This window comes from Hyla sarda, chromosome 1 (genome assembly GCF_029499605.1).
Source record: "Hyla sarda isolate aHylSar1 chromosome 1, aHylSar1.hap1, whole genome shotgun sequence".
Classification (NCBI taxonomy): domain Eukaryota; kingdom Metazoa; phylum Chordata; class Amphibia; order Anura; family Hylidae; genus Hyla; species Hyla sarda.
In genome coordinates, this window is record NC_079189.1 from 383,767,581 (window position 1) to 383,787,948 (window position 20,368).

General features: G+C 39.1%; 1 protein-coding gene across 2 annotated transcripts in view; it reads left to right on the plus strand.

Moving 5' to 3' along the window:
• ERCC6L2 (ERCC excision repair 6 like 2) overlaps window positions 1–20,368 on the plus strand; it is a 98,392-nt gene that overhangs the window by 51,782 nt on the left and 26,242 nt on the right. For both annotated transcript variants that reach the window (XM_056524878.1, XM_056524885.1), the window contains exons 10-16: window positions 2,364–2,435; window positions 4,443–4,588; window positions 4,681–4,776; window positions 4,907–5,006; window positions 7,650–7,802; window positions 11,204–11,278; window positions 17,733–18,570. In XM_056524878.1, coding sequence (XP_056380853.1) covers window positions 2,364–2,435; window positions 4,443–4,588; window positions 4,681–4,776; window positions 4,907–5,006; window positions 7,650–7,802; window positions 11,204–11,278; window positions 17,733–18,570 — 1,480 coding nt within the window. The remainder of the gene's footprint in view (window positions 1–2,363; window positions 2,436–4,442; window positions 4,589–4,680; window positions 4,777–4,906; window positions 5,007–7,649; window positions 7,803–11,203; window positions 11,279–17,732; window positions 18,571–20,368) is intronic.

The following is a 20,368-nucleotide window of genomic DNA, read 5'->3' on the forward strand; positions in this document are numbered from 1 at the left end:
AGGTGCCAACAGCCGGCATGAGGCCAATCACCTTTTTGACACAGCCACAGCACTTGCATATACAGAGAATGAAGAAGACAGCTTCATATAGTGAGCAGGCTGAGCTGCAGTAACCCAGCACGGCCATAACACAATGTATGGCACCCTTTGCTCCTGGCTCCATTGTCTATATATGCAGGCTCCACAACTCTAATAGGCAGCGGTTTGATGAGGTGTCAGGTAGTGACACCCCACTGATAGATCATCAAAAATGTTAGCCCAGGAAACCCCTTTAAGTAAGGGAAAGGAAGAATTAGAAAAACTTGTCAATTTTACAAAATAGCTTTTTAGACATGGGCCGCAACTGTTTGCAGTAAACATGGTTTTTTATTAACATGAAAGGGGGAATTTTCTTCCCATTGACCAAGTATTTCTGCATGTTCAAATTGCGCAATCTAGGTTTCTTTAACGTCTGCCATCAAGCATAAACCCATTTTTTATATTGTAGATTATTATCAGGAGCCACTAAAAGCCAGTTTCAGTCCCCGATGCTCCCCACTGTATAAGGCTAGTTCACACTAGGGTTTGTGTGTATCGGAGGTTACTGAGACTCACTTTGAACTTGAGAAAATTACTTGTGGTCCACATTTTAAGCATTATGATCAGCTTATAACCTGAGAGCAGCGGGCACAGAAGTTGGCATCATATCAGGGGGAATAAAGCCACCAGTAAGGGGAGCAGGGCAACCCCTTACTTTTACCATGCTCCATGAGAGGAGAAAAAAAGTGTATGCCCCTTAAATCAAAAGTATAATATTGAGAGAGTTATTTATTCAGTAGATCATAGTGAGCAAACCAAATACAGTATGTAGTTTAGTTTCCTGAACTAAGGCTACATGAGTATTGTAAAAGTAAGCGCTATGACAGTATAGAATTTTCATGGCTGAAGTGGCATCCGAACAGTTTGACTTAATATTTTCCTTCCCACCTGCAGTATTCTTGAAGTGTGGATTGTTGGCCTGCCACTGGGTATTCTTGATGTAAATATTTATATCAGGATAAATCTAATGGTTTAAATATTTATTACCCACTGGGAGCAGCCAGCTTTACTAGTGAAGAATTCCCTTTTTCCCATAAAGCACTGCATCAGCAAACTCACATGAAACTCAAATTGCCAGATGTGGACATGCTTTTCTTAAAAATTACAGTCTTCACATTGTACGCATCTTCACATTGCTTACTTCCTCACCAGAGGAACATCTTGTGAGGGCGGTCTACTGGCATCTCAAAGTATGACAAGAATATGAGAAGTCAAAATCTTCTATAAACACAATAAGGTGGGAGAGGAGAGTGCACATCTTACAGATTGTTTTCACAAGCATCGCTCCATGAAGACTTTATTTTCAAGCAATGACTAAAACTAGGAAAAGAGTATCCCATATAAATCAATAGAAAAATGGTATACATATGTATAATATACACACATATCTGTCTGTCTATTATAAAAATAATCACAGGAAATTCTTCAATGATCATGTCCCTTTAATGGAGCATACCCAAATCATATGACCTCACTGGGTTTTAAACATATGTAGCATGGGAGACACCTACTCACCCACATAGGTACATCTGGACTGTCTAATAGTACCCAAAAGTGTATGCAAAGGAACACCCAGACACACATTGATTGCTTTGTCTGGTGGATAAGAATGACATAAACTGATATTTTTATACATAGGGATTAGAAGTACTGAAAGGGGCCAATGAGGTGACTGACAGTGTGTACTGTAAGCATTTCTAATAGGATAATCCTGCCTTTGTACATTTATTTACCATTATTTCTGATAAAAATCTGGACATAATTTTGTGTAACACAGTAACTTTTGTATCTTGTACTGATTGTTAGTGATATGATTTTTGATTCTTCACTTATACATAAAGCTAAGATTCCGCTTGGATTTCTAGTGTACCAGTGCATTATGTAATTTAGTTTTTAGGACCAGCCAGCAGAATTTAAAAAGTTCTTTAAATTTAATGAGTAGATGAGAAAGACACAAAATTGCTAAAAAAAAAAAAAATTACAAATAAAATAAATCAAGATCGGGCCAACCTATATGTAGATTGAGATAGTAAAGTGTTGTTGAAATAGGAAAATTAAATATGAGTATTAGCACATCTGATTTTTGTTTCTAAAATAGACCAATTAGAATTACACAGTTTGTCCTGTTAATAACATTTTATGACAACATTCCGAGTGTAACATCTTATTTACTTAAGAATGTTGCTGCCATTTCTGCATCATTAATAGTCCTATAAAATATTGCCCAGCATTCACTGTAAATTTTAGATCACTTGGGTCATTGCTGTCTTGTGGTTCATTTACAGGTCCTTCAGCAGCTCTTAAATCACTGCAGAAAAAACAAGGACAAGGTTCTTCTTTTCTCCTTCTCCACAAAGGTGAGCACCATATGATGCCTGCCATGGTTGGTTGCTTGGGCCATAACTTCTAATCGATAAAGCAAATGATCTTTTTACGACAGCTGTCAAGCACATTTGTGAAGTGCCACTCAATAGCATAATAAAATGCTAATGCTTTATCTTTTGGTTAAAGTAATTATTTGCTTAACTATTTTTTTTGTGTACCTTGCTGTGTTACTAACATATTGGCATCTGTAGATGTACCAGAGATTATATATAATCCCTACCATATCTACAGAATGTTAAAATGTAAGCAAACCCTGAAGGGTTGCACAATTACCCAATATACTTTCTGAAACCCCAAGGGTTTTAAAATGTCTGCTTAAAGGGTTTATCCAGGAAAAAACTTTTCTATATATCAACTGGCTCCAGAAAGTTAAACAGAATTGTAAATTACTTCTATTAAAAAATCTTAATCCTTTCAGTACTTATGAGCTTCTGAAGTTAAGGTTGTTCTTTTCTGTCTAAGTCCTCTCTGATGACACGTGTCCGCCCAGTTTAGAAGCAAATCCCCATAGCAAACCACTTCTAAACTGGGCGGTTCCCGAGACATGTGTCATCAGAGAGCACTTAGACAGAAAAGAACAACCAAGATTCACAAATCTGTTTAACTTTCTGGAGCCAGTTGATATATATAAAAAAAGTTTTTTCCTGGATAACCCCTTTAATGTTATTCAGTAGCAAACTTTGGTATCCAGTAGAGATAAATCTGTTCGGGCAGTGTGATGAATATAGATGTACACGGCTTGTTACTTCACTGGATGTAAACAAGGAAGAATTCCATTGAATGATGGCAAGCAGACATTTATTTTATTTTTTTTAAATCATATCGACTGTCATGCCCCCTCCCATAGACATGAATGGAGGGGGCGTGGCTTGACGCCATGTCTCTGGCCGCAGAGACCCAGGGTTATAAACATACTGTTTAGAATGCCGGGTGCTGCACGAAGATCACGGGGGTCCCAACGGCACGATCCCCGCGATCAGACATCTTATCCCCTATCCTTTGGAAAGGGGATAAGATTTCTGTGGTAGGAGTACCCCTTTAAAATTTACATACAGAAAAAAGATAAAATATCCAACCCCACCTCCCCAAATACAGCACCCACCCCCAACAGAACAGTCCCAAGTCCACCTTAAGTCCAAGTCCATGTGCGCCATCCTTCAAAATAAACATAAGCTCAGCAAGAAGTTCCAGGTTTCACCCAACCAAACTTTACCCAAAGAGGTAGTGGGAGACCACAATTAGAGTGGCACAAATGAATCAAGACACGTGTATTCTTATAATTAGGAATAAAAACAACCACTTTAGACACACAGGAACACAAAAGAGCTTGAGAAATAGATGGGAGAAAGGTATGAGGGCTCATTATTTGCAACGTGATCTCTATTTTTTGAGGCATCCCCCTTAGGCCCCAACCAATACAAGGGAATAGAGTTGATTAACCCCTTAACGACATCCTAAATGTACGTTCTGGTACTTAACGCACTAAGACATACATTTATGCCCTGTACATGACGTGAGCACTGGATCGTGCACGGCAGATCCCAGCTGCTATCAGCAGCCAGGGACCTGCTGGTAATTGTGGACATCAGCGAAATCGCTGATGTCTGCCATTAACTCCTCATATGCTGTAATCAAGGTAGATCACAGCATCTGCAGCAATGCAGGAGTTCAAATGGATGATCGGATCGTCTACGGCGCTCCCCCAATAAAAATTTGAAATGTGTGGGCCAACTATTAGCTGTATTTAACTGCACCAGGATTTGTGCCATAATTTTGTGTTGCAGGACCTTGCAAAAAAAAAGTGTAAAAAAAAAAATGTCTAAAACTTAAAATAAATGAAATGTAAGTCATGCAAATTGTGCCAAAATTGCACCCAAATTCTGGCACATTTGCGATTGCAAATTTGAGCCAATGTTGTTTGTTGCTTTCATTAGCTTCACAAGGCATTAAATCTCTGTAACCTCATACTTGTCTTTCAGCTGCTTGGTGTTTTAGAGCGATATTGTATGGCTTCAGGTCTGGAATATCGGAGGCTTGATGGAGGCACGAAGGCAGAAGATAGAGTTAAAATAGTGAAGGAATTTAACAGTATGCAAGATGTGAATATATGCTTAGTTTCCACTATGTAAGTCAAATCTGTTTTTCATGTTATTACAAACATGTAAACTGAACTGTAATCTTTTCATTGCTGTTTATGATCTCTTTTGTTACCTGAAGGGCTGGTGGACTTGGCCTCAATTTTGTTGGAGCAAATGTAGTTGTAGTCTTTGACCCAACTTGGAATCCGGCCAATGACCTTCAGGCAATTGACAGGTAATTTTCTAAGTGATTTTGACAAATAGTAATTTTCCTATCCCAAGCCATTTCATTTTTGCTTTTTTTCTTACCTTTCATATGAACTCTAACATAAATGCAATATGTTTTTTTTTTTTTTATATTACAGAGCTTATCGAATTGGACAGTGTAGAGATGTAAAAGTCTTAAGGTTAATATCACTCGGAACAGTGGAGGAAATCATATATTTAAGGCAGATTTACAAACAGGTATGTTACCATAAATTTCAAAATAATTTCATATGATGCATATGAGAAAGTATATTCACATAATTGTACAATATCTTATGCCAGTAATATTAGAATGCCTAATTCTTGAGAATTTTTAGCTTGAGTTAGACATCTAAGGCTCTGTTCACATCTACATCAAATGCTTGTTTCTAATTTTTGTCAGATCCTCCATCAGGTTTTCTCTGCTGTTACAATCAAAGTAAAGGCGCCCCTTCATAAGTCAGTGTCTGTTTATCTGGGTACAGATAGGATCCGCTGCATATATGAACACAGCCTCATAATGATACACTATGGCCTAGATTTATCAAACTGTGTGAGAGAAAAAGTGGAGTGATTTTCCCACAGCAACCAATCACAGCTCAGCTAACGAGCTCTGGTAAAGTGAAACCTGAGCTGTGATTGGTTGCTGGGGGAAAATAATTTTTCTCTCACACAGTGTGATAAATCTGGGCCTATATGTGCCTTACATAAATCTATTCATAAATTATTCAAACGCCTTCTCTTTTGAGAACAGAACAATACAGAGTGTTTTTTTCAGATTTCATACAAATTCAGCTAAAAAAAAGTTGTGGCATTTTCCATCAGTTGTATTATGTTCTAGTGAAGGATAGCTCGACTCAATAAAACCCGTGAAAACTTATTGTGTAAATATTTTGATGTCAGAAATGACCATAACAGGCTGTATTTACACCAGCATCATGGTCTCCGCTTTAATTTACAGTGCCTGACAGATCCCTCTAACTAAGGCTGCTTTCACACTATAAAGTTGTTCCGTTTTAAAGACCCGTTATAATATCTCGTTAGGAAAACCCTTAAAAACATCCGTTAAACGGTCGTTACATGAATAAGGGACGTTATTTGTGACGGGAGAAAAATTAGTGCATGTAACATTTTTTATCCCGTCACAAATAACGTCCGTTATTCATAACTGGCTATAACGGGTAATAACGGCTAATTACAAAATCCCATAGACTTGAATGGGATTTCGCAATGGCTGTATGGGATTTTTGTAATGGTCGTTTAACGGCCGTTTTTAAGGGTTTTCCTAACGGGACATTATAACGGGTCTTTTAAACGGAGCAACTGTATAGTGGGAAAGCAGCCTTATAATGGGATCCATTGGGTTTCATTGTGGTGGTCATTGGTTGAACAGGAAAACAGTCTTATAATACTACTATCCTATGATACTATACTACTGTAATTCTACTAGGAGTATGCAGTAGCATATGTGACCCATAGCTCCCATGCTTAAAAAAACTATTATATGTAGTTTACATTTTATTGTGTGATACCCCCGGAGTAGTGCAGTGCGGTATGTAATTCCATATTACTAAAAAAAAGATACTGATGAAGGACAAAGAACATTCTTTTCTCCTCTGCCAGATGAATGGAGGTCTATAGATACAGTGACCCCTCGACCTACGATGGCCCCGACATCTGATAATTTCAACATGCGATGGCCTCTCAGAGGCCATCGCATGTTGAAGGCAGCATCAACATACGATGCTTTTTTATGTCGGGGCCATCGCATAAACGGCTATCCGGCAGCGCTGACTGCTTCAGCTGCCACCGGATAGCCGTTTACAGTGCCCTGTGAGCTCCGGTGATGTCTCTTACCTGTCCTCGGGGCTCCCGCACGTCCTCTTCAGGATCCTCTGCATCGTCGGCCCTCTCCATCGTCATCATCATGTCGCTGCGCACGCCGTCACGTCATCCAATAGGAGCGGAGTGCGTAGAGACGTGATGGCGGCGACGGAGAATGCGGATGCCGGGGAAGCAGAGGCCTTGCCGGAGCGTCGGGGACACCTCGGGGACGCGGCGACAGCGCTGGACGGCGACATCCCGGGCAGCGGTGACGAGCAGGGACAGGTGAGTACAACTTCCTCTAACTGCAGTCTTCAACCTGCGGACCTCCAGATGTTGCAAAACTACAACACCCAGCATGCCCGGACAGCCAACGGCTGTCCGGGCATGCTGGGTTTTGTAGTTTTGCAACATCTGGAGGTGCGCAGGTTGTAGACCACTGTCCTATACTTTACATTGCACGGATCCCTCAACATGCAATGGTTTCAACAAACGATGGTCCGTTTGGAATGGATTACCATTGTATGTTGAGGGACCACTGTACATGTGACTTATGTGCTGAACGTTTTCCCTATGCAGACTCTGCACAGTGTGAAAGCAAACTTTGGTGGAGTTCACACACCGTGTATCGGTCAGTATTTTTGGTCAGTATCTTGATCAGTATTTTTAACCAAAACCAGGAGCGGGTCCAAAACACAGAAAAAGGTGCAAACTTTTCCATTAAAGTTTTTCTCTGTGTTGGTTCCACTCCTGGTTTGGCTAAAACTACTGGCCAATATTGTGTGACGCAAGCCTTAGAATTTGTAATAACTTATATAAATGTTTGTATGTATTACAATAATAGATGAAGAAGAGTTGTCTAGAGTAATTTTTATATACATATATATAATTTTAGTTTGTTTCCTTTCTGTGATCTACACCTGGCAGTTACACATCAATGAATACAGGAAGTCTTTTTTTTCTGTTTGTTTCTGTGTTTTGCAGCTGTGTACCTACTGTCTTAGATATGTTTAAGTTAAATTTCTTTGTGTTTCACAGCAACTTCACTGTGTGGCAATTGGGAGTGAAAATGCCAAACGCTATTTTAAAGCTGTACAAGGGTCGAAGGAGCATAAAGGAGAATTATTTGGTGTTCACAATCTGTTCAAAATGAGAATCCAGGGAACCTGCCTGACCAGGGATATTTTAGAGGTAACTTTTAGGATTTTTATTATCCTCAGATTCTATGTTCAATTCTTGAAATAGATACATATATATATATATATATATATATATATATATATATATATATAATAGGAACTGCTATTTATAATGTCATGTACAATTGTTATGAATAATTTACAGATAAAAAGATAAAAAGTTGTGTGACTGAACTTGTTTTCTTGCACTGATCTTAAGGTTCTGCATATCTGACAGCCCTTTTAATCTCATTCATGCGTTGGTAATTCTGCAGGCTATTGAGCTCAAATATCTTGTTCACGATATTTGTCCAGTATCTGAGCAACTCTGTTAAATTGTGTATTATGAGGTTGGAGCTTTGTATGGTACTGTCTAATATAAAAGTCACAATGGTGGGCACAGCTTCATGGTTACAACCCTGCTAAAACATAATAACATTTTGTAGGCAAGGTCCACAGACCTAAAATGGCAAAATGCACCAGGTGGTGCATAATATCAAAGAACAGTACAGTTAATTCGCTAACCAAATAATAAGAATTGGAGAGGCACTCACCAGATGGTGTATAAACTGCTTTCTTTATTTCAGTGCAGCATGCATGACCAAATGAGCTAAGATGTCATGCAGATCAACTAAGGTTACAGCTGTTTTGTGTTGCAGTCACACTGTAATCGCACTTCATCATACCATGCCAAACAGAGTGGTGTGATGCAGTGCAAAACAGCTGTAAGCCATCTGCCTGACATCTTAGCTTATTTGTTTATGCATGCTGCATTGAAATACGGTAGTTTAAATACCACCTGGATAGTGTCTTTTTTTTCTTGGTTTGTATTGTACTGTATTCTGCGAGTTGGTGCTGGTTGTACACAATACTGCAGTATTCTGGATGCAGCTGGAAATTATATTGGACTGTGATTTATGCTGTGACCCTCAGTTAGGAAATGTGGCTAAATGATTTATGTGGATTTGGCTCTGTTCACAAACTGATTGTGCTGCACATTTGATGTATCCAGTGAAAACAAACCATATGTGATTAACATGTCTATAACTCATAGAAGACACAAAGTATATCAAAATAGTTTTCTTTTGACTTGTGTTTGGACTGTATCAGGATATTCTTAACACTTTCTAAAAAGGCGGTATCCTGCAAAAAATAAACCGTGTATACTGTATTGGTGTTTAAAATTACCTGCTATTTCAAAATAATTGTATTAGAAAATATAAATATCCTGGCAGCATGTTTTATATATGAACATATGCCCATGGAGTAGGTTTTTAAACACACCTTTACATAGCTGCTGCCGGTATTATGAAGCTACTGCCACTGCTGTGCAACGCTCCTGGGTTCGGGGATGTGACATCATAGGCCTGCTCAGCCAATCAGTTGATGAAGCAGAACAACGCCGTGGTGGATAATTGGGTGATTGGGCCTATGACATCACGTAGTATGGAATAGAGTGTTGTTGTTGTTGTTTTTTTGTCTCAAATAGGTGAAAAGCAACACCTCTTGATCTATTTGTGTAAGTCTTATATGAACCCTCCACCAAGCCACCCTTAAAAATAAATTTGATTTAAAGGGGGAGAAAAAAAAGTTATTTTAAATCAACTGGTGACAGAAAGTTATACAGATTTGCAATTTATATATTGAAAAATCTCAAGCCTTCAGTACTTTTCAGCTGCTGTATACTACAGAGAAAGTTGTGTAGTCTTTTAAGTCACACACAGTGTTCCCTGCTGCCATCTCTATCTCCGTCAGCGACTGTCCAGAGCAGGAGCAAATCCCCATAGCAAACTACTACTCTGGCCAGTTATGGACACTGATAGACCTGGCAGCATGAAACACAGTGTCTGACTGGAAAAAATACATGACTTCCTAAAGGGCCTACAGCAGCTACAGTGGGGCAAAAAAGCATTTAGTCAGCCACCAATTGTGCAAGTTCTCCCACTTAAAAAGATGAGAGGGTCTGTAATTTTCATCATGGGTATACCTCAACTATGAGAGACATAATGAGAAAAAAAATCCATAAAATCACATTGTCTGATTTTGCTAATTATGGTGTAATATAAGCATTGGGTCAATAACAAAAGTTAATCTCAATACTTTGTTATATACCATTTGCAATGACAAAGGTCATCTGGCTGGGCCACTCCAGGACCTTGAAATGCTTCTTACAAAGCTACTCCTTCGTTGCCTGGGTGGTGTGTTTGGGATCATTGTCATGCTGAAAGACCCTTCCACGTTTCATCTTCAATGCTCTTGCTGATGGAAGGAGCTTTTCACTCAAAATCACACGATACATGGCCCCATTCATTCTTTCCTTTACACGGATCAGTCGTCCTGCGCCCTTAGCAGAAAAACAGCCCCAAAGCATGATGTTTCCAACCCCATGCTTCACAGTAGGTATGGTGTTCTTTGGATGCAACCTGGTATTCTTTCTCCTCCAAACACGATGAGTTGAGTTTTTACCAAAAAGTTCTACTTTGGTTTCATCTGACCATATGATATTCTCCCAATCCTCTTCTGGATCATCCAAATGATCTCTAGCAAACTTCAGACTGGCCCAGACACGTACGGCTTAAGCAGGAGGACACGTCTGGCACTGCATGATTTGAGTCCCTGGCATCATAGTGTGTTACTGATGGTAGCCTTTGTTACGTTGGTCATTCACTAGGTCCCCTTGCGTGGTTCTGGAATTTTTGCTCACCGTTCTTTTGATCATTTTGAGATCTTGCGTGGAGCCCCAGATCGAGGAAGATTATGAGTGGTCTTGTATGTCTTCCATTTTCTAATAATTGCTACCACAGTTGATTTCTTCACACCAATCTGCCTGCCTATTGCAGATTCAGTCTTCCCAGCCTGGTGCAGGTCTACAATTTTTTGTTTCTGGTGTCCTTCGACGGCTCTTTGGTCTTGGCCATAGTGGAGTTCGGAGTGTGACTGTTTGAGGTTGTGGACAGGTGTCTTTTATACTGATAACAAGTTTAAATAGGTGCCATTAATACAGGTAACAAGTGGAGGACAGAGGAGACTCTTAAAGAAGAAGTTACAGTTCTGTGAGAGCCCGAAATCTTGCTTGTTTGTAGATGACCAAATGCTTATTTTCCATCATAATTTGCAAATAAATTCTTTAAAAAATCAGACAGTGGGATTTTATGGATTTTTTTTTCTCATTATGTCTCTCATAGTTGAGGTATACTTATGATGAAAATTACAGACCTCTCTCATCTTTTTAAGTGGGAGACTTGAACAATAGGTAGCGGACTAAATACTTTTTTTCCTCACTGTAAGTGCTGGATGGTTTGAGATTTTTTTAAAGAAAAAATTTTCTTTCTCCTGAATATAATCTTTTTAATCAATGTAGATACATTGTTGCCTTGCACAGATATGTTTTTTTTTTTTACATGTGTCGCTCAGCGTGAAGGTCAAGTAGAAGCTGGAATTATAAGTTCCACTGTGTATGTGAGTCAGCAATCCAATTCAAATGATGCGGTAAGTGTACACACACACACATCTATTGTTCTATCTATCCATCAACTAATCAAGTATTGTGATACATTACATCTACAGAAGCTTTTAGGACATTCCTTTTTCAATCCATAGCCATTAATACTGTATGTTGTTTGTCCCTCCTTTGCTGTTATAACTGTTTTCATGCTTCTGGGAACATTTTGGAGTATGCATGTGGGAATTTTCCCATTCGTCCAGAAGAGCATTTGTGAGGTCACAAACTGACTTTTGGTTGAGGGGGCCTGGCTGGCAGTCTCTGTCCAAAATGAGACATTAAGATTTTCCTTCACTGTAACTAAGGGGCCTTGTCCAACTCTGGAAGACAATCCCCAAGCATTATCCCTTTTCCACCAAGCTTTTCAGTCGGCTCAAAGTTGTCTTGCCAAACCCAGAATTATCTATCAGACAGAGAAGAGTGTCTCCTCACTCTAGAACATGTCTCCAATGCACTTTGATAAAGAATCCAAGGTATTCACAGCACTGGTAAAACGTCCATTTATTTAATCCATTAAAATCCACATGAAACAAAATAAGGTGCAATCCAACATGTTGAAGGTCAGAAACCTCCCACTCTGATGTGTTTCCGCCCTATCGGGCCTTAAAGGGGTATTCTGGGCAAAAACATTTTATCCCCTATCCAAAGGATCTCGGGGGGCGAACTCCCTGCAACACCCGCATTCTATGCGGGAGCTGCTTCTCCAGTTTCGGAAACCCCGGGTTTCCGGGACTGGGACGTGACGTGACGTCACGCCCCCTCCATTCATGTCTATGGGAGGGGGCGTGACGGCCATCTCGTCCCCTCCTATAGGCATGAATGGAGGGGGCCTGGCATTATGTCACGTCCCCAGTCTCAGAAACCCGGAGGTTTCCGAAACTGGAGACGCAGCTCCCGCGATCAGACATCTTATCCCCTATCCTTTGGATAGGGAATAAAATGTTTTTGCCCGGAATACCCCTTTAATCATGCACTTTGATCCTTGACATTGTCCTTGGTGATCTAAGGCTTGCACGCAGCAGTTCAGATTATTATTCTTATAAGAAAAATCATAATAATGTTTGGGTGAATGTATATATACCCTACAACTTTAGCAGGAGTGTTTACGGCATGTGTGTAGTGCTTGTTTTCTGGCACAGGACTATGTGCATGTGACTGTTTTTAAGTGGTCGTGCTTAATCTATCTCATGGTGAATGTAACCTGGGTGTGCAAAGTATGCCTTATAAACATGATAAAGCCCTGACTTAAGATACGGTCAAGTAGTGCAACTACATTATAAAGCCATTGCATTTATTAAGCTAAAAACTGTACACAATTACTGCTTTTGTAACTTGAGATTAAACATATTTATGTATAAAAATGTGGAGATGCTGTCTATGTAATAGAAAAGAATAGATTTAATAGAATCTTAATGCCTTTTAATATGCATCTCTTGATGATATTATAAGCTCTTTTAAATATGGCAGCCTTTTTTTTTTGTTCAGCGGTTCTTTCATGTGCCATATTCCCAGCATCTTTTCCATTTTACCACCCGCTGATCATTACGATGTGTCTGTGCCTCAAGCTAAATACACACATTTATATAGCTTACTAGAAATCAAAACAGATGACAATATTGCCATTGCCTTCCACAAATGTAACTTTCTGCCAGATTTGCAGATGTGTGAGGATATTTTGTCTAGCTTTGATATATGGACAGACCAAGTTTTACCACCTCACCCTAGTGAGTCACTGGCACAGGATAAATAGTGTAAGTCACAAGCTGCATCATCTGTAGAAACACAATAGATTTGTTTTCCAACAATATGTATGGACGAAAATATGTCTAAATTCAGAATATTCTTTAAGTAAAGTAAGTGAAGTATAAATAAAGTGTACCTGCCATTTCTGGTGTAAATATCTAGGATAAGCTGTCATATATGCATAATGAACAGCACTATTTCTGGCCATTATATAACTTGTATATGTCATTTTTTCACCACTTTTACCTCTGCAGGTTCAATGTTAAAGTTTCAGCTTTTCATGAGCTCAGCTCCAGAGAGGGTAAATTATAGCTCTTCCAAAGACAGGACACACAAATAACAAATCCCACTTCCCTACCTCTCTGCAAAACCCTAAAAAGTAGCAATAGCATGGTGCACATTGTAGGGCAGTGATGACCAGCATAAGCCATGTATCCAGCATTAGATAAAACAGCAAGGCCACATGTGCACATGGCAGAAACCTTGCTTCTGTGCTGAAGCTCTTTTCATTCAATTGGACCTTAAAGGGTACCTCTCATCAAAAAAAACTTTTGATATATTATAGATTAATGTATGCAGAATAACTTTACAATTGCATGTTATTAAAAAATATGCTTCTTTCTATTTAATTTTCCACTTTGAAGAAATGACCACTAGGGGTCTCCCTACCAGTCCTGGCAGCAAGCATTTCAGACTCATGCTGGAGTCCTAAACACTACGAGCTGCCAGTCTGCTTTGTTCACAAAGGAGAACACTCAGAGCTGCCAGCCTGCTTTGTTCACAGCCTGTTTGGCTGTGAACAAAGCAGGCTGGCAGCTCTGAGTGTTTAGGACTCCAGCATGAGTCAGAAATGCTTGCTGACAGGACTGATCAGAAAAATACAATAGAAAGAAGCATATTTTTCATTAACATGCTATTGGAAAGTTATTCAACATTCATTAATCTAAAATATATCAAAAGTTTATTTGATGAGAGTTACCCTTTAAGAGCGAAACCACGTCAAAATAAGTGACCTGCTGTAATATTTTCACACAGCTCACCATCTTCCATTTAAATCAACTGAAAATTGGTTTGTGGTTTTTGGCACACAAATTGGCACAGTTAATACCAGTGTGAACATGCCCTAAGTCAGCAGTGTCTGTGTTTGTAGTTCTTTTTATGCACCTTATTCCTCCTCCTCTCCCAATAGCCTTCTATGGACAGTGTAACCAATCTCTCAGTAAAGCTGAATTCCACTCTGCTCTATGGATTCTCCTTAGTGATGAGAGAAAGTTGTTGCTTGTAATAAAAGTTATGTACATAGAAGAAGCAGAAAGTCCAGCCACTAAGGACAGATAAAATGCACAGCTTTATTGGTCCAGATAGAAACGGCCATCTCCGACATATTATGAATTTACCATACTTGATGAAAGTCCATAACATGTTGTTAGTTTCCACTTTTCTTCTCTGTATATGATATGTTTTTACTTGGACAAATAAAGCTCTGGATTTTATCTACCCCAAGACATTTTACTTTCTGCTTCTTCTGTGTATATGCTTATGGGTGTGTCAGCTGCTGGCCCATGCGCTCGGTCAGTCTCGACAGGTATGCTGGACTGTTACAGGGCTGTTAGCTGATGAGAAGTTAAAATGGCCATAGGAGTGATTCAAAAATAAACCAATAGAGCAATTACTTGTGACAATAAACATCAAATTTATACATTTACTCTTATGATTAGAGTCTAATCACACATCACTGACTGAAGCTTCTGGGGATTTTATTAAAGGTATTTACTCATACACTCTGCACTAAACTTTTGATGACAATTTCCTTAAGGGTCTATTCAAACGTACAGTATCCTGCGCAGATTTGATGCACATGATTTGAAGCTGTATTCTGTCATTTAGTTTATATTGAAATCTGCAGCAGAAAATCCTGTGCATCAAATCTGCACAGAATACTGTACATGTAAATAGACCCTAAGGGGGTGTTCACACGTGTAGTATCCTGTGCAGGATTTTATGCGCAGATTTCATGCTGCAGATTTCATGCTGCAGATTTCAGTGTAAACTAAATGACTGAGCACAGCTTCTAATCTACAGTTACAAATCCTGTACATCAAATCTGTGCAGGATCCTGTATGCATGGATTTACCCTTAGAGTACGTTCACACGTACAGGACCTGGTGCATATTTTTTGCTGCATATTTTCTGTAGATGATTTTGCTTCCCATTGAAGATAATGGGTAGCACAATCAGTGGCACAAAATATGCAGCAGATCCTGTACGTGTAAATGTACCCTAAAGAAGCAAAAAAAAACGATTCTCTGGGTCATATTTTTCTTTTTTTTTTTTTTTTTTTTTTTTTTTTAACCTTACTACTTAACAAATGTTACAATTTTTTTGTGTGTGTGTGAGCAGGACAAGCAGGTCTCTGTGCAGGCTCCTGGGTTGTCAATCAGCCTGCTGTGTGAGCCAGTGGTATGTCACAGAGCTTTAATACACAGATCCCTGCTTGTCCTGCCCACACTTCCTGTATTTTGTCTCGGCACAGAGACACACAGCTAATAGCTGAAGACAAGACAGCATTTTTTCACCCAAAAATATAATATTTTTTTAACATATGTATATTATAAATATACATATAATGTATATATATAAAAATGTTCTTGGATGTATACATATAAAAATGATCTTGGCTGACAGATACACTTTAATTTTCTACTTTTATTGCTTGTGTTGAGTTTGCTCATGCTTATTGATCTTTATTTTTCAATACAATATATGTGTTTGTTGTCCACATTGTAGAATCTAATAGCTCACAACTACCTTCAGTATCATTCTAGCATCTTGATGCTTCTTCCTGTGAACTTTAAATGTTGCTTTGTAGAAAACAAAGAATAATACTTTATTACCTTTGGGTGGATTTATTAGTTTTAGAACCCAAAAGACCCAGTAAAAAAAAGGAACAGAGGTAAAAGTAAAAGACCTTTTTATAGCAAACTGTTGTTCTTAGATTGTTAAGTGTAGCATAGTTTTCATGATATAATTCCTCATGGGACATTACACATTGTGCTATAATCATATAAACTTTGCTTGTTACATTATACATTGGGGAATATATTTCATATAGTGTCTCACATTTTTAAATAATGGTAGATTGCTTCAATAGCAGACTGCAACATATCGATGTCTGAAATGTTCTGCCCTTTGCCACATTTGCTTTAGTTTTTCTACAGTCTTTACTGGTAAAAGTATTATAGAATGTGCCTATACATTACTTATCACCATGGTATCTGGCCTTTAGCTAGCTGACACTATGGCCCACCCCTGCTGTATGTTTTCCTCGTAAATAACTTGATTATGTAATGTTTTGGCCCTGAAATGTTTCACTTGAAAAGTCGTATAACTTAAACAGTTGGCGGGTGCATTCAAAATGGGGTTTTCCATGCTATAAATCAAACTGCTTGCCAAAAAACCTGATTGGATAAAAATACTTTATTCTTAGAGGTAAATAATATTATGCTCTCTGATACTCAAACTTATTTACACAGCATCAAAACCTGTCTTGAGTATGTTAATATCTTAAAGAAAACATGTTAATATCTTAAAGAAAACATACTAGGAGCTCCGGCAGCATGGAACAGGGCAGGCACCCCTTAATTACAATGAACTATGATTTAGTCAAAAGTGCTGCAATGTTTTATCGATATCAAAGTTTATACAAAAAAAAAACAGGAATGACCCCTAAAGTCAAGAAAGTGGGTTCCCCCTTAGCTTCTCCCTTTTTCCTTGCAAAGATCGATAGGTCTTTCCCTTTTTGTGAGTAGACAGAGACTTGCCATGCATGCCCAGCAGGGTGTGGAGTAGCCAGCATAGAGAGCTCCTTGACTTTAGGCCTCCTTTCTAGCTCATCTTTAAACCTATGAATTCTTTGAAACACAAATTTAGTAGAATTAAAGGGGTACTCCCATGGAAAAAAAAAATTCATATCAACTGGCTCCAGAAAGTACTTAACAGCTGCTGTATACTACAGAGGTTAAGTTGTTATTTTTAGTCTGACCACTGTGCTCTCTGCTGACACCTCTGTCCATGTCAGGAACTGTCTAGAGGAGGAGCTAATCCCCATAGAAAACCTCTCCTGCTCCGGGCAGTTCCTGCCATGGACAGAGGTGTCAACAGAGAGCACTGTGGTCAGACAGAAAGTACAACTCAACATCCTCTGTAGCATACAGCAGCTCATAAGTACTGGAAGGATTCAGATTTTTAAATAGAAGTAATTTACAAATCTGTTTAACTTTCTGGCACCAGTTCATTTGAAAACATTTATTTTCCACCGGAGTACCCCTTTAATCATAACTCATTGTAATGAGGGAATCTTTTCATACTGCCTGTGGTTCAGGCAACATGAAGCACCTGTCAGGTTCCCTTTTATTTAGTCTTAATTACCAAATTGGGTTCAAAGTGACATTTTGCAAAGTATACATAAAATAGTGTATGCATTACGTACTTTTATGCTCTTTTATTCTTTCTTTTTCATTATTTAATTTTCTGGTTGCCTTCTTACTCGGGATAAAACGCTGATTAAGAACCCTGTTTAGATACTGATAACTATCCAATAAAAAAAAAGTAAATTGAAAATAAATAATAACTTTATAATATAAGTTTCCCATGGATTTATGGCTTTATAGACTCTTACATGTTCTCCTCTGTTTGTAGGATGCAGTTTCTGATGGCAGTAAGACAGCCATGAATGTAAAATCAATTCAACCCATTCAGAATGAGGCCTTTGATTTTAGTAGTGAAAGCGATAATGATAAGGAAACAACGAAAAAAGGAAACAAAATCACTGTGAATGCTGAAAATGGAAAGCAGCTTACGCTCCAGCAGTGTGGACTTTCAGCACTTCTACAGAAATTACCCGAGCAGTCATATAAAAGTAAATTAGATGAATCTAGTACATGTAAAGATGACAAAATAGCCAAAACGGTAATTATTCAGAGTTGTATAAGTAACCTTGATCAAAATCATGGAATCAGCAAACATAACTGGAAGATTTCATCTGACACTGATGAAGAATCCTACTCAGCAAAAGAAAAAAAGAAGTTTCCTAAAGCCATGCATGCAGTTATAGAAGCCATGAGTAGCCCAAATGAGAATGATGACATTGTCCTTCCTACACAAGTCCATAAAAGCGGAGGAATAACCCTAAAGTCTGAAAAAGTCAAGTTTCCTATTCAACAGGCAACAGACTCTAGTGACGAATGCATTAGTGATGAGTCTGATGACATTCCAATACCAAGTAAATCACTAAATAAAGCCAATTTTTCAAGCTTAAAACATAAACATTGTGATAGAAATTCCCAAACAATTGAAGCATTTTCCTCATCTGATGATGATCAGCTTCAGAGCAAGAAGATGTGTATTGCACCGAAAACCAGAAAGGTTAAAAAACCAAATCGAATAGAGAAATGGAACCCTTTCAGAAGAAAAGAAGATCACTGTGTCAGTAAAAGCAAAGTTGAAAAGCATGTGGGGACTCTAGACCAAATTTTAGGTAATTATTGCTTTATATTTGAAGAATGTTTTATGTTTTGGAGGCCAGTTATAATTTATTCTCAATTACAGTTATTGCTCTGCTACTGCACTCTTAACACATGTTATCTACTTAAAATGCAATAAAGATTAAAATGTATAATCAAGGCCAAAAGTTTTGAGACTGACACACATTTAGATATTCACAAAGTTTGTTGCTTCTGTGGTTTTACATCTTTTAGTTGTATGTTTCTATAAAATTCTGAAGTACAGTTTTAAGCTTTGTTTTTATGTTTTTAAACTTTTATGGACAAATACATCAAGTCAATGCAAAGACTTAATAGTCTTGAGCCATCTTTTCAAGATTCCTACAATTTACCTTACCATGCTGGATATTTATTCTAAGCCAAATTCTAATAGTGCTAAGAGTTTATCACAATTTCTGTTTTATTTGTCCACTCTCATGTTGAGGATTGACCACAAGTTCTCCACAGGATCATTCCTCAACAAGTGGTTGGACAAACAATAACTCAGATATTGTAATAAACTCCAAGCACTGACTATGCAAGAATGTGTTGTCTTCAGTCAGGATTTGGTCCAGAAGCTGATATTCAGCATACCAAAGGCGAATTGAAGAAGTCTTAAGAAAAAGAAGGCAAACACTTTAAATATGTAAAATACTGTAACATATTGATATACCGTATTTTTCGTCCTATAGAACGCAACGGCGTATAAGACGCACCCAATTTTTAGGGGCAAAATCTAAAAAAATAAAGATTTTGAACCCAATAGTGGTCTTCAACCTGCGGACCTCCAGATGTTGCAAAACTACAACTTCCAGCATGCCCGGACAGCCGTTGGCTGTCCGGGCATGCTGGGAGTTGTAGTTTTGCAACATCTGGAGGTCCGCAGATTGAAGACCACTGCAGGAGGAGGTAATACTCACGTGTCCCCGCCGCTCTGGACCCGTCACCGCTGCCCTGGATGTCGCTCCATTGCTGTCGCCGTGTCCCCGTCGCTCCAGAACGTCTCTGCTGCCGGCTGGGTATCCTCGCTCTCCGTCGCCGCCATCACGTCGTTACGCACGCCGACGCACGTACGCGACAATGTGATGACGAGGAAGGAGAGCGCCGGCCATACAGGGGATCCCTGAACGGAGAAGACACCGAGGAGGCAGATAAGGTCCCCCCCCCGGTGTCCTGTAAGCACTAACCCGGCTATTCTGTCGGGCTGTTCGGGACCGCCGCGGTGAAATCGCGGCGGTCCCGAACAGCCCGACTGAACAGCCGGGTTAGTGTCACTTCCCCTTCAGACGCGGCGGTCAGCTTTGATCGCCGCGTCTGAAGGGTTAATACAGGGCATCACCGCGATCGGTGATGTCCTGTATTAGCCGCGGGTCCGGGCCGTTGATGGCCGCAGGGACCGCCGCGATAGGGGTGTATTCGCCGTATAAGACGCACCGACTTTTTCCCCCCAGTTTTGGGGAAGAAAAAGTGCGTCTTATACGGCAAAAAATATGGTAATTGTCAATTTTTTTTTTTTAAACTCAGGAAATGCCTATAATTGTGTCACAACTTTTGGCCACGACTGTACATATCTTTAAGTAAAAAAAGAACAAAAAGCAAAACTTTTGACATTTCATAGAGATCAGTAGAACGAGTCACGAAAGTTGCGCGCTTAGTGCTTTCTCTCCCAGCTCTATCTCTAGTTACCATGGCAGACTCCTAATGTAAGTCTAGCTCACATAGACACATAATGTTAGAGAAGTACATGGCAGTATGGTTCTCTCCCCAGTCATTATACTGAAGTGCTGAGGTAAG